The sequence below is a fragment of the Pristiophorus japonicus genome, chromosome 17 (genome assembly GCF_044704955.1).
Source record: "Pristiophorus japonicus isolate sPriJap1 chromosome 17, sPriJap1.hap1, whole genome shotgun sequence".
NCBI classification, from domain to species: domain Eukaryota; kingdom Metazoa; phylum Chordata; class Chondrichthyes; family Pristiophoridae; genus Pristiophorus; species Pristiophorus japonicus.
Window position 1 is genome coordinate 112,678,254 of NC_091993.1, and position 14,834 is coordinate 112,693,087.

The 14,834-nt window shown below is 43.5% G+C and overlaps 1 protein-coding gene across 2 annotated transcripts in view; it reads right to left on the minus strand.

Moving 5' to 3' along the window:
* Positions 1-6,987: 6,987 nt before the first annotated feature.
* The window catches only part of LOC139228270 (solute carrier family 26 member 9-like), a 130,621-nt gene continuing 122,774 nt past the window's right edge, over positions 6,988-14,834 (minus strand). For both annotated transcript variants that reach the window (XM_070859453.1, XM_070859452.1), the window contains one exon: positions 6,988-8,367. In XM_070859453.1, the coding sequence (XP_070715554.1) occupies positions 8,314-8,367 (54 nt within the window). In that variant the 3' untranslated portion in view covers positions 6,988-8,313. The remainder of the gene's footprint in view (positions 8,368-14,834) is intronic.

Sequence of the window (14,834 nt, forward strand, 5' to 3'; positions counted from 1 at the left end):
AACTAATGTTTTGTTATCATTCACAAGGATATGAATCACTTCCGAATGCTTCCTGCTGAATTCCTCTGCCTCTGATCACCATCCCTTCCTTCCTAACCACTCTGTCTCTGACTGCTCTCTCCATTCATTTGCCTGCTCCATGAGAACTCTTTACTAAGTGCTGGCCCTGGTCCCTCTACTCTCATTCAAAGGAAACAGATAAGAACATAACATATTTCTCCTGTGCACTTGAAGTGCTGTAACCTGCAGGGCTACGGACCAAGAGCTGGAAAGTGGAATTAGGTTGGATAGCTGTTTGTCGGCCGGCACGGACATGATAGGTCGAAATGGCCTCCACCCGTGCTGTAAATTTCTCTGAATCTATAATAAGAACATAAGAAATAGGAGCTGGAGTAGGCTATTTGGTCCTTCGAGCCTGCTCTGCCATTCATCAAGATCATGGCTGATCTTCTACCTCAACTCCACCTTCCTGCACTGTCCCCATATCCCTTAATTCCCTTTGTTCCCAAAATTTATCGACCTCTGTCTTGAATATACTTGACAACTGAGCATCCACAGCTCTCTGGGGTGGAAAATTCCAAAGATTTGTGGCCCTTTGAGTGAAGAAATTACCTCTCATCTCAGTCATAAATGGCCGACCCCTTATTCTGAGCCTATGACCCCCGTGTTCTAGATTACACAGTCAGAGGAAACATTTTCTCAGCATTAAGAATTTTATATCTTTCACTGCTTGCCTTTCATTGAGAGAAGAGGGAACTTAGCAAAAGTGGGGTTATCCCAAGTCCCCAATGCTAGGAAATCACTTTATAATGGTATAGGTTGGTGCATGTATTGAAAGATGAGAAAAAAACTTGCATTTATATTGCGCCTTTCATGACCTTTACACTAATCAAGTACTTTAGAAGTGTAATCACTGTTGTCATGTAGCAAACGTATTTAAATGCAATTACAATACTCTATTGATGCCTGTTGTAATTGGAAGAAACAAGAGGGATGACATTTCTCCTGTTGGTAATTTTAATAAAAATTTGGTGTGACCCCCTTGGGCTTTGAGGTCAACATGTCGCTAATTAACCGTGAACCAACCTGCAGAGAATGACAGATAATCTATTAAAGATGAGGAACTAATTCTGCTTGGCTCCTGGAGTCAATGAACATCTTGGATAGATGTAGCAGGTCACTCTATTGGTAGAAGGAATAGTCAGAGCTTCTATTTTGCCAACTGAACAGTTTTGATCTTGGGTATGTGGTCGGAAGTGCTGCTAAGACTAAAATTAGTTGCCAGTTTTGCATATTGGGAAGGGAAATTGGAAAATGAGTAGCCCTGGCTCGCTCTTTTGCGAATATTATCAACCAGTTCCAAAAAGATCTCACGGATGCCTGAGGCAAAGAAGCTCGCTCACACACCAGAAACGGAGCTGTGAATAGGATGAACAGAGAAAATCCGCAGATGTGGAAAAATAATATTGTAAACGGGAAAGCAATAATAAAATTAATTGGCTTTGTTTTCAAGATGCTTCGAAAGATTTGTTTTGGCTATTGTTGCAGACTGACCTTTCCAGCATTTAATTCCCTGTTTATTCAGTGTTAATCTCCAGCTGTTATCGGCCTTAATTAATGCACGCACAAGTTCTCTGTTAAGATCTGATGTCTCTGCTCCAGACCCTACATTCTGGGCATTGTCGTAGTCTCAATGTTGGAGCAGCTTTATTGTGAAGAAAAGACTTGTAGTTTCAGTTACACGGTGTCCACAGGTCATGATCATGTTCTTCCTGTAAACACAGTCTTTTTTTCTTCTCTTATATGTACTTAAGTGAGAGCAAACCAAGCTCGGACTGGAAACAATTAACTTGTTTCCGTACTTTTCCTATTACTTTCTCACTCATTTAGGCACAAATATTTACATCCAAGGCTGTGTGCTGACATTTATCATCACAGGCGGTCCCTCGAACGAGGATGACTTGCTTCCAGAAGAGTTCGCAGATGTTTCAATGAAGGACCCGATGTTCCAGTCCTGAACTCCAATTGAGGGGGTGGAAGGTGCCTGTGCGTGGATTTTTTTAATGTGTGGTGACCGTTGCACACCAGCCACCACACGGGCTTGACAGAGCTAGGTCTTGGTCCAGTGGCAAGGATTTACCAAGACAACTGGAGACCAGCTCTGCTGCACGGACCTAGTGCACACACATATCGCAGTGTGGGCTGGCCCGTGCTGCCCCTGGGCCTTCATCTCTCCTGGGCCCCAAACTCTCGTTTGCCGCACCTCCGTTCCAGAGTCCGGCGCTCCAGCTCTATTTATAACCCCGACCTGCGGTAGTATTCACGCACAGGTCGGGGCAGCCCAGGTCGTGCTGCTATGATTTGGGAGATGTCTGACATTTATAACATACCTGCCTCTCCCTTTTAGTTCAGCTATTCCTCTCTGCTTTTCTTATTCTCTAATTGCTAACGTTTTTCTTTGAGCCTGTTGTATTTCAGCCTCTGATTGTTGTTTGTGTTTCCTTTGCTTTTCTCAGTCCCTGTTTGCTGGAGAGACTTTGAAAGTGCAGGTAGATAAAGTCATAAAAAGACCAGTAGCCTTTCTGAGTTTTATAAATGGCACAGGGGTCGATTTTTGAGGCCTGCGGCCTGGCGGAATTGGAGAGGTAGCACCACGAAAACGGTGGTGAATGACTTGCCGTCCCGTTCCCTGGGCCGCTGCCACTCCAGGTCTCCCCCCGCGCCCTCCTCCTCCAGAGGTCGGACCCCCACCCACCGGAACATCACCACCTGCAACCTCCCCTCCCAGTTACATACCGCCCTGAGTTGGGAATATATCGTCGCTTCATCATCGCTGGGTCAAAATCCTGGAACTCCCTCCCTAACAGCCCTGTGGAAGTACTTTCACCACACGGACTGCAGCGGTTCAAGGCGGCGGCTCACCACCGCCTTCTTGAGGGCAATCAGGGATGGGCAATAAATACTGGCCTTGCCAGCGACGCCCACATCCCATGAACGAATATAAAAATAGCAACCTATCTTCTAGCTTGCAGGCTGGTATGCGCGATTGTGCAGCGGACCTGAGCGTGGGAGGGATGGCTCACTTTCCACCTGCTAGTTGTTGGCCAAATGATAACTGGGCCCAGTGCCCAAAAATGGACTGGCTCTCGGCGGGGCTTTTGGGCTGCAGGCCAGTGTGCTTCACTGATTGGACGCCCGATAGTGACAATCCACCCCAAACACGTTCGAGCCCAGCGAGGGGCAGCGTTCGAGCCCAGTGGGGGGGGGGGCTGGGCGGCGCAGCATTTAATGTTGGTAGGGGCGTGGCCCAGGAGTGGCGCAGCATGTGACATCAGAGGGCTCGTGGCCCAGGAACGGTGCAACATATAACAACAGAGGAGTCGGCGCCCAGGTGAGGCACGACGGAGCTTGGTCTCCAATCGCCTTGGTCAATCCTCTCCACTGGACCAAAGCCTAGTTCTGTGAAGCCCGTGCGGTGGCTGGTGTGCAACAGTCGCCACATGTTAAAAAAAATCCACGCACAGGCATCTTCCACCCTTTAAGATGTAGCTCATTGTAACACCTGTGAGCCCATCTTTTTTTTTTGGTGCGAAGAGCTTCATCCTCGCCACGAGGGACTCCCTGTACTACACTAGAGTACACGAACAAATGAAAGGCAGACTTGCATTTATATAGCGCCTTTCACAATCTCAGGTTGTACAGCCAATGCAGTACTTATTTTGAAGTGCACTCACTGTCATAATGTAGCAAACGCAGCAGCCAATTTGATCACAGCAAGATCCCACAAACAGTAAAATGATAACGACAAGCCGATCTGTTTTAGTGATGTTGCTCGTGGGATAAATATTGGCCAGGACACCGGGGATAACTCCCCTGCACTTCTTGAAAATACTGCCGAGGGATCTTTTACGTCCACCTGGTTTAACGTCTCACCCAAAAGATGGCACCTCTGACGGTGCAGCACTCCTTCAGTACTGCACTGCAGTGCCCGCCGAGATCTTGTGCCCAAGTTGCTGCAGTTGGAATTGAAACAAAGACTGACATTTATATAGCGCCTTTCACAACCACCGGGCGTGCCAAAGCGTTTTACGTCCACCTGAGAGGGCAGACGGAATAATAAGGAAAGAGAAGATAGATTATGAAAGTAAACTAGCAAGAAATATAAAAACAGAAAGTAAGAGTTTCTACAGGTATATAAAAAGGGAAAGAGTGGCTAAAGTAAATGTAGGTCCCTAAGAGGATGAGACTGGGCAATTAAAAATGGGGAACAGAGAAATGGCAGAGACGTTGAACAAATATTTTGTATTGGTCTTCACGGTAGAAGACACTAAAAACGTCCCAGTACTGGATAATCAAGGGGCTATAGGAAGGGAGGAACTTAAAACAATCACTATCACAAAAGAAGTAGTACTCGGCAAAATAATGGGACTAAAGGTGGACAAATCCCCTGGACCTGATGGCTTGCATCTTAGGGCCTTAAAAGAAGTGGCTGCAGAGATAGTGGATGCATTGGTTGTAATTTACCAAAATTCCTTGGATTCTGGGGAGGTCCCAGCGGATTGGAAAACAGCAAATGTAACACCCCTGTTTAAAAAAGGAGGCAGACAGAAAGCAGGAAACTACAGACCAGTTAGCCTAACATCCGTCGTTGGGAAAATGCTGGTCTATTATTAATGAAGCAGTAGCAGGACATTTCGAAAAGCATAATTCAATCAAGCAGAGTCAGCATCGTTTTATGAAAGGGAAATCATGTTTGACAAATTTGCTGGAATTCTTTGAGGATGTAACGAGCAGGTGGATAAAGGGGAACCAGTGAATGTGGTGTATTTGGATTTCCAGAAGGCATTCGATAAGGTGCCACATAAAAGGTTACTGCACAAGATAAAAGTTCATGGGATTAGGTGTAATATATTAGCATGGATAGAGGATTGGCTAACTAATAGAAAACAGAGAGTCAGGGATAAATGGGTCATTTTCCAGTTGGCAAACAGTAAATAATGGGGTGCCGCAGGGATCGGTGCTGGGGCCTCAACTATTTACAATCTACCTTAATGACTTGGATGAAGGGACCAAATGTAATATAGCCAAGTTTGTTGCTGATACAAAGATGCAAATTGTGAGGACACAAAAAATCTGCAAAGGGATATAGACAGGCTAAATGAGTGGGGAAAAAGTTGGCAGATGGAGTATAATGTCGGAAAATGTGAGGTTATCCACGTTGGCAGAAAGAATAGAAAAGGAAATTATTTTTTAAATGGAGAAAAATTTCAAAGTGCTGCAGTACACAGGAACCTGGGGGTCCTTGTGCATAGAACACAAAAAGTTAGTATGCAGGTACAGCAAGTAATCAGGAAGGCAAATGGAATGTTGGCCTTTATTGCAAGGGGTTGGAGTATAAAAGCAGAGAAGTCCTGCTACAACTGTACAGGATATTAGTGAGGCAACAACTAGAGTACTGTGTACAGTTTTGGTCTCCGTACTTAAGAAAGGATAAACTTGCATTGGAGACAGTTCAGAGAAGGTTCACTAGGTTGATTCCGGAGATTAGGGGGTTGACTTATGAGGATAGGTTGAGTAGGTTGGGTGTATACTCATTGGAGTTCAAAAGAATGAGAGGTGATCTTATCGATACATATAAGATAATGAGGGGGCTTGACAAGGTGGATTTCCACTCATATGGGAACCTATGAGGGGGCATAGGCTCAGAATAAGGGGACTGTCCATTTAAAACTGAGTTGAAGAAGAATTTCTTCTCTGAGAAGGTTGTAAATCTGTGGAATTCTCTGCCCCGGAGAGCTGTGGAAGCTGGGTCATTGAATATATTTAAGACGAAGATAGACAGATTTTTAAGTGATAAGGGAATAAAGGGTTATGGGGAGCGGGCAGGAAGAGCTGAGTCCATGATCAGATCAGCCATGATCTTATTAAATGGCAGAGCAGCTTGAGGGGCTGCATGGCCTACTCCTGCTCCTATTTCTTATGTTCTTATGTTCTTATGACGGGGCCTCAGTTTACCGTCTCATTCGAAAGACAGCACTCTGACAGTGCAGCACTCCCTCAGTATTGCATGGGAGTGCCAGCCTAGATGTTTGTGCTCAAGTCTCTGAAGTGGGACTTGAAGCCCCCAACCTTCTGACTCGGAGGTGAGGGTGCGACTGAGTTATGCTTGACATCTAAGAGGTATTTATAAATTTGTACAAAACATTGGTTAGTCCACAGTTAAGTGTATTGGGTGCAGTTTTGGGCATTACAATATAGAAAGTACATTAAAGCGTTTCAGTATGAGCACGATGTAGAATCACCACGAAGGCACCAGTGATGGGAAGCTATAGTTACGTAGAAAACGACTTTATCCACTGGTTGGATATTTAACGACAAAGGGTTACCAATTTAAAATTGTCACTAAGGGAATGATGGGAGGGCTTTGAGAAATGTTTTTATGCCCAGGATTGTTGGAGAGTGCAATCCTTCGCCACAAGGACTGGTTGAGGCAGGGACCATTGCATCATATAAAGGGAAATTGGATAAATATTTGAAGCCGAGGAAGACACATGGCCATGGAGAGAGGGAGAAAGGGCAGAGCAATGGCTTCAGCCAAGAGGAGACACAAATTCTCTATTTTCTCTCAGGATTTCAGTGGCTATTTTTAAAAGTACCGTCGGCAGATAAAATCAGCTGTTGGGTAGGCAGGATTTGGTGATTCTCTATCCACTTCCATACTTTACCAAATAGCAGAATTGCCATTTAGATTTGGAAGTTAAAATCACACCGGCAAAATTGGGAACAGAAAAGGCAGGTACCTCATGACATTCCTTGAAGTGCCGTCATCGACAGGGCTATGGACCACGAGCTGGAACGTGGGATTAGGCTCTTTGTCGGCTGGCACAAACATGATGGGCCAAATGCCCTCCTTCTGTGCTGTAATTTTTTATGATACTATGATTCTAAGACACTTCCAAAAAAGAGTGACATGTAGGATCCTGGTAATATATTATATTTATTAATATATCATTAGCATACACTAGTACTTATCAGTTAAATAACAATTGAATGTATTTCACACTGGAGTGCAACAAAACATTAATTTATTACTTTAATAATTATATACTTCATAACCATGAACATGAAAAAACCCTACCCTATTCCTGTGTTGTCAGTATAACTTCCAGTGAGATGATGCAGCTGTGCATTCAATGCACTTGTGTCACTAAAGGTCGGGGAATGACACAGGAATGGGTTTTGTTTTTCAGAACGAGAGGCAACAGTTTGTTCTACAGGTGGACAGCGAATGACTATGGCGCTTAATTCAGGACCTTCAGAATAGCAGTCACGTTATGTTAAAGGGATGCAGACTGCACCTCAGTTAAGCCATATTCCATTCTTTAAAATGTAGTCTAATTCACCGAACCCAATAACTTAATGGAAAATAAATCGCCCCGTGTTACTTCTTTGTGTCCAGTTGGATGTGTAAAAAAAAATTAAAGCATTTAAACTGCTTTTCTGCAATCATCCTTAATTGCTCTTTTATAGTGGCTCAGAGGATTAAGGCACGATTGTGTTGTATCCATGTTGCTGACCCATACAAACTAAGAAAGTCTCAAGAGTTCGATTCCCACTCTGTCTCTAAGTGAGCTGAGCACATTTGGGGCACTGCATTCAGCTTCAGTGCTTGGGCTAAGGAGTGAAAAACATCAGCCGGGGTTACTGGTCCTTATTGCTATCCACTGACTCCTACTGGAAAGTGCACTTGGGTATCTGTTGTCTCTGCTTCTCTTGCAATGGCACTACATTCTCTGGTACTTATGTCTGCGTGCAGCACAGTGCTTTATCTGACACCCTTAGACTCTTTGGTAAGACTTCACGTCGCAAGTGACCTCAAGCTGGAGTTTTTCTCATGTTTCTGAACACGTCCTAAAAAGACATTAGCATTAAAAGTGGGAGCCCCTACTTTTAGAATTCCTTCACAGAGAGGAGGGGCGCTGACTGCAGCCGGGCTGCTGGCATGGTGAACCGAGCACAATAGTACGTATTCTCGCGTGTGCCGAATCAAGACATTCCACGCGGGTATGAGAAGATGTGTCCAATCGTATTGTGTTTGAAATAAGAAATAGTACACTACAACCGAGAAAAAGATGCACGCTTTAACTAATAACTGGTGTCTGCACACTTATGCCCTTTTCCACATCACTTAGTGTATCAGAAGCCAGTGCAAAGCACTTTACAATACACATTTGCCAAGTTATTTGTTCTGAAAGCTCTTGTGGCTTCGAGTGCAAATCACTTGCTTTTGATCTTCAGTACTTCTCAATTTGTTCATAGAATAGTATGGTCCCCAACACTATTATCAAACATTGTTCCAAACATGACCTACAGGGAGAAGAAAAAAAGAGTGAAGGATTTAAGTATACAATGCTAATTGTCGCGTGATCCTCTTCATTCAACTGGTGCACAATGGATATTCAGTTACGCTCCTTTCTTTGTGAAGGAGACGGAAAAGACGCAGATTATTAACTTTATCTCAAAACTATCATTTAATCATGCAATACGGTCCCAATATCTAAATGCAGTACCAACTGGCAGTCTGTGTCAACGCCCCACTAGCTAATAACTGAACTTACTCTCCGTCTGTATAAATATTCCAATAATACAAAGCATATGGGATCCTACATTTTATAAAATAGGGGCGTAGAGTTCAAAAGTAAAGAGCAAATACTAAATCTATACAAATCGTTGGTTATGAATCTCCTGAACATCATGTGACTGGCTAAGCCACTCACAATGCAGCAGCTCTACTACTATTTGGAGCATAACTTTAAATCAAGTGCCCCCCATTAGATAAAGGCACTAGAACCCACACATTTCCAAATAAAACTTTAAAGGAAATGTAGTTCAACTTAAAATTTGGTTGCCAGGGGTGATGATGGAATTACTGGTTATGACATAGTTGGAATACTGTATCCACTGATAGTCACCCTACTTTAGGAAGGAGGCAAAGTTCATGGAGACAGAAGATTCACTAAGATAGTACCAGGCTTTAGTAATGTAAAAAAAACCCCAGAGAAACTGGTAAAAAAGGTTCAAGGTTAAAATGAGATCTTCCGAGGTATTCAAAATTATAAGTGGCTTTAATAAGGTAAATAGGGAAAATAGTTCCACCTACCAGTGAGTCAGGAACTAACAGGTAGAAATTTAAGATCATCACCAAAATAATAAAAGGAGAAGTTAAAATAATTTTATTTTTAAACAGAGGGTTGCTCGAAGAATGAGAGGTGCTCTCATTAAAATGTACAAAATTCTTACAGGGCTCAACAGAGTAGGTGCAGGGAGTATGTTTCCCCTGACTGGGGAGTCTAGAACCAGGGGTCACAGTCTCAGAATAAGGGGTCTGCCATTTAGGACTGAGATGAGAAGAAATTTTTTCACTGAGGGTGGCGTATGTTTGGGATTCTCTACCCCCAGAGGGCTGTGGAGGCTCCGTCATTGAGTATATTCGAGACAGAGATCGCTAGATTTTTGGATATTAAGGGAATCAAGGGATATGGGGATAGTGCAGGCAAGTGGAGTTGAGGTAGAAGATCAGCCATGATCTTATTGAATAGCGGAGCAGGCTCGAGAGGGCCAAATGGCCTACTCCTACTCCTAATTTTTATGTTCTTACATCAGAAACAGTGGTGGAAGCAGAATCTATATTGCTTTATGTTATGTATTGATGCTTGGGGTCACTAGACACCAGGGGGCGCCACTGGCGGAGGTCTTTGGGCTGTACGCACGTGTGCCCGGGCCCTGGTATATAAGAGTGAGTACCATGTCATGTGCGCACTTTGGGCATGAATAAGGTTGAACCAGGTTCGCACCGGAGTGAGCTTACAGTAACGAGTCTTTCGAATCATTATGTACATTACACTTTTAAAATATAGTGAATAAATATTTTTTTAAATGCAAAATTGAGAAGGATGTTGGGAAAGGGCAGCGGAATGGCACTGAGTGGATAGCTACCTTGGAGAGTTAGTGCAAACGTGTTGTGTTAAATGGCTGCCTTCTCTGCTCTAAATGATTATATCTAACTCTTCTAAACCTGACTTGAAAGTGCTTGATGAAGACACCAACTTCCTGAAGGAAACATGCTCTATTCCCCAGCACTAACAGCCTTCAACTTGAGTTCACACATAAAGAAGAATGTTAATCTCCTATTATAGCTTACTCCCAGGACACCTAACCTGTGGAACTCCATCCCTCCCTCAATCTTCCCTTCCTCCTACAATCTGCCAGCTTTGAAAACTGAGTCCTGGCATCGCCTCATTACATCCTGATTTATGTTGTCTTCTCTCCTGTTATCAACCTCGCTGTTCTCTACCATGGGTCCTGCCCTTCATCTGGCTTTCTGAATAACAACAAAACAATCTCTGCGATTGGAATAAGACAATTAAATATTATCAGTTTACTGAAGATATCCAATTATATACAGTCTTCTGTAAATTGAACCTGAACAGCTAACTGGAGTCAAGCCAGGCACAGTGCATTGGTCAACTAATGCATTGGCCATGAGGTGGCAGGATATGGATTCTCATATGTTACATAAGAACATAAGAAGTAGGAGCAGGAGTAGGCTATATGGCCCCTCGAGCCTGCTCCGCCATTTAATACGATCATGGCTGATCCAATCATGGAGTCAGGTCCACTTCCCTGCCCGCTTCCCATAACCCCCTATTCCCTTATCGGTTAAGAAACTGCCTATCTTTGTCTTAAATTTATTCAATGTCCCAGCTTTCACAGCTCTGAGGTGTAAATTCCACAGATTTACAACCCTCTAAGAGAAGAAATTCCTCCTCATCTCTGTTTTAAATGGGCGGCCCCTTATTCTAAGATTATGCCCTCTAGTTCTAGTCTCCCCCATCAGTGGAAACATCCTCTCTGCATCCACCTTGTCAAGCCCCCTCATAATATTATACATTTCGATAAGATCACGTCTCATTCTTCTGAATTCCAATGAGTAGAGGCCCAACCTACTCAACCTTTCCTCATAAGTCAACCCCCTCATCTCTGATATCAACCTAGTTGATGGTGAGTTTCGAATCTCAGCAAGGCTGCTTGGGGTCACAGTTGAGAAAGAAAGAACATACATTTATATAGCGCCTTTCATGCCTTCAAGATGTCCCAAAGTGCTTCAAGGCCAATGAATTATTTTTGAAGTCTAGTCGCTGATGTTATGTTGGCAAATGCGGCAGCCAATTAGCGAGGTCCCGCAAACAGTGAATGGGATAAATTATTAATCTGTTTTTGGTGGTGTTGGTTGAGAGAGGAATATTGAACAGGACACTGGGCGAACACTTTTTCCTTTTTCGAATAGCGTCATTGGATCTTTTAGGTCTACCTGAACAGACATATGGGGGCCTTGGCTTACTGTCTCATCCGAAAGACGGCACATCCGACAGTGCAGCACTGAAGTGTCAGCCTAGGATGTGTCCTTGAGTCCCAGAGTGGTGCTTGAAACCCCCAATTTCTGACTTGGAGACGAGGGTTCTGCTGATCGAGAAAGCTGACCTTTGAAGTACTTTCTGCGAGAGTAGCAGAAATCAGGCAGTGAGTCAATCTGTACAGCTCTTAACAGCCAGTGTTGAAGCTGCATTAACATTGGTCACCTGCCTGCCCTAGCAACTCAGGAATGCTACTTGGCACTGAGAATGGAAAAACAAAATGTGGCTTAAAATGAATAGCTGGTATGGCAGGGAAAGAAAAACAATGACATATTAATGGCAAGCTTGGCTCAGTTGTTGAATGTTAACTTGTCTGGTCCCTGAGCCAGAAGGTTAAGGGTTCAAGACCACACTCCAGGCTGACCCTTCAGAAGAAGCCCTTGTTAGAGGTGCTGTCTTTCAGAAGAGCTATTAAACCAAGCGCCTGGCTGTCTGTCCAGGAGGATGTTAAAGATCCCATGGCATTTTTGCTGTGTGCAAATCGGCTGCTGCGTGTTCACATATAACAGAAGTGAGCACATTTTAAAAGTACAGGTACAACGTCTCAAATCCGGCAACCTCGGGATCGAGACCGACCCAGTTTTCGGATTTTTCTGGATTGCAGACAAGAAAACAATAAAATGTCCGAAGAGCGTACATATGTTACCAAGACAGACAAAGTACTAATGGTGGCGTGGGTCAGGTCGGGTTGGGCCAGGTCGAGGGTCATTCAGCAAGGCTAGGAACGATCACACTCCACTTAAAACATAGCGGCGAAGCCGATAATTAGTCCGGCCCGCCGGCTTTGGACACTAATTCCGGATTTTATTTAACTGAATATCAACTGGGATTTTCTCAAAAATGTCCTTTTTCGGGACAATTCCAATTTTCGGACAGTCGGATTTGAGAAGCTATACCTGTATTTCATTCATTGGAGGTGAAGCATTCTGGGATGTCACGAGGATGCGGTAAAGTGCCATTAGAAATGCAAATTCTTGAACAGAAACAACCATTTTTTATTTCTAAAGTCAACTACCACGGCATCAGTAATAAGTTATTGGTGTTGAAACAGCTGGCACTTTGCTTTCTTTCACCACTAGATGGTTCCACAGTTTCAGAATAACCATTGAAGAATAATGCTATCGAGAAGGAGAATGTTTAGTGAGGCTGTACCTGACAACACAGAAGGGACTTTGGATAATTGTCTAATTGCCACTAGTGGGTTATAGAATGATAGAATCGTAGAATGATTGTAGCACGGAAGAAGGCCATTCGGCCCGTCGAACCCGTGCCAGTTCCCTGCAAGAGCACCTCAGCTAGTCCCACTCGCTCAGCCTTTTCCCGTAACCCTGCAAATCTTTTTTGTTCAGGTACTTATCCAACTCCCTTCAGGCAGTGCATTCCAGGTCCTAACCACTCGCTGCGTAAAACAGTTTTTCTTCATGTCGTCTTTGATTCTTCTGCTAATCACCTTAAATCTGCGCCCTCTGGTTCTCGACCCTTCTGCCAATGGGAACAGTTTCTCTCTATCTACTCTGTCTAGACCCCTCATGATTTTGAACACCTCTATCAAATCTCCTCTCAACCTTCTCTGCTCTAAGGAGAACAACCCCAGCTTCTCCAGTCTATCCACGTATCTGAAGTCCCTCATCCCCGGAATCAGTCTCATAAATCTTTTCTGCACCCTCTCCAAGGGTTTACGTATTGGACTGTGGTAAAAGTTCGTCCAGTGGATTATTGCAGCTGTTTGAAATACTGCAATACAATTAGTGCAGAGAAGTAAGTAAACCATTAATATCTTAGCTCATTTGAAACTGCTCTACATTAAATTGCAAATCTTGGTGACAGAATGCTGGCCCTGCATCAACATATAATTATATTAATTGTTTGTCTTTGCAAGGTTTGCTATGAACAGATTTCGCAAACAAATAAGAATTGATCTTAAAACAAGTGTGCTCTAAGTTAATTTCTTGCCTCCCATTTTCTCTCTAACGTTCCTCCCTTACTGCTCCTGATAATGGGGACTCTTGGATAGTTCAGTGTCACCCCAACTGCCCCCAGTATGTCCCCCATGTGACCATTCTTTGCATGACCCTAGAGAATAGGGCAGCTTATTCAATGTGCGTGGTGGTGGCGTTGAGTTCGCTGCAAACGGTGATTACAAATGGGAATATTGGTCAATGTTAACCTCCTGAGCTATTCCGCCCACATTGCCACATTAGCTGAGAGCAGCTGATTCAGCAAAATAAACGTGATTATCATCCTGGTCTGCATGTGCTCATTGCAAACCATGTGAGCTGCGTATAGAATCAGAAAATTACGAATTGATTCAGCTCATTGTGTATGATGCTTCCCCTATAAGAGCTATATACTATAATCCCATTTCATAGAAATCATAGCAATTTACGGTTCAGAAGGAGGCTGTTCAGCCCATCATGTCCGTGCCGACCAAATAAGAGCTATCCAGCCAAATCCCACTTTCCAGCTCTTGATCTCTAGTCCTGTAGGTGCAGGCTCAAAGGGCCGAATGGCCTGCTCCTGCACCTATTTTCTATGTTTCATTTTCTATGTTATGGCACTTAAAGTGCATATCCAAGTAATTTTAAATGCAATGTGGGTTCCTGTCTCTATCATCCTTTCAGGCAGTGAGTTCCAGACCCCCACCACTCTCTGGGTGAAAAAAGTTCTCCTCAACTCCTCTCTAATCCTTCTGCAAATTACTTCAAATCTTTGCCCCCTGGTTATTGACCTCTCTGCTGAGGGAAATAGGTCCTTCCTATCCACTCTATCTAGACTCCTCATAATTTTACACACTTCAATTAATTCTCCTATCAGCCTCCTCTGTTCCAAAAGGATATTCAATTATTGGAGTCAATGCAGAGAAGTGGTACACGATTTATCCCAGAACTTCTAAGAAGATTGTATGAGGAAAGATTAACATCCCTGGATGTTTCCTCTCTAGAAAATGAATGGATATGGCAGAAGTGTTTAAAATTATGAAAGGTTAGGACAAATGAGCTTTTCTGTCGTGCACAGAATTTAAGCATAAGGGGTCAAAGTTGCAAATTAAGGACAACAAAAGAAAATAGGAATTGCAGGAGGAACATTTTCATTAAAAGGGTGGGAAGAATTGAATATATTTAAGGTGGAGATAGACAGATTTATGAACGTTAAGGGAGTTGTGGGGAGCAGGCAGGGAAGTAGAGTTAAGGCCAGGATCCGATCAGCATATTGAATGGCAGAGCAGGCTCGAGGGGCCAAATGGCCTACTCCTGCTCCTATTTCTTATGTTCTTATGTTCATGTAAGTATGTGGAATTGATTACTAGAACAAGAAACTTTAATGGGTTTCAAGACGGAACTAGACAGGTTCATGTCAACA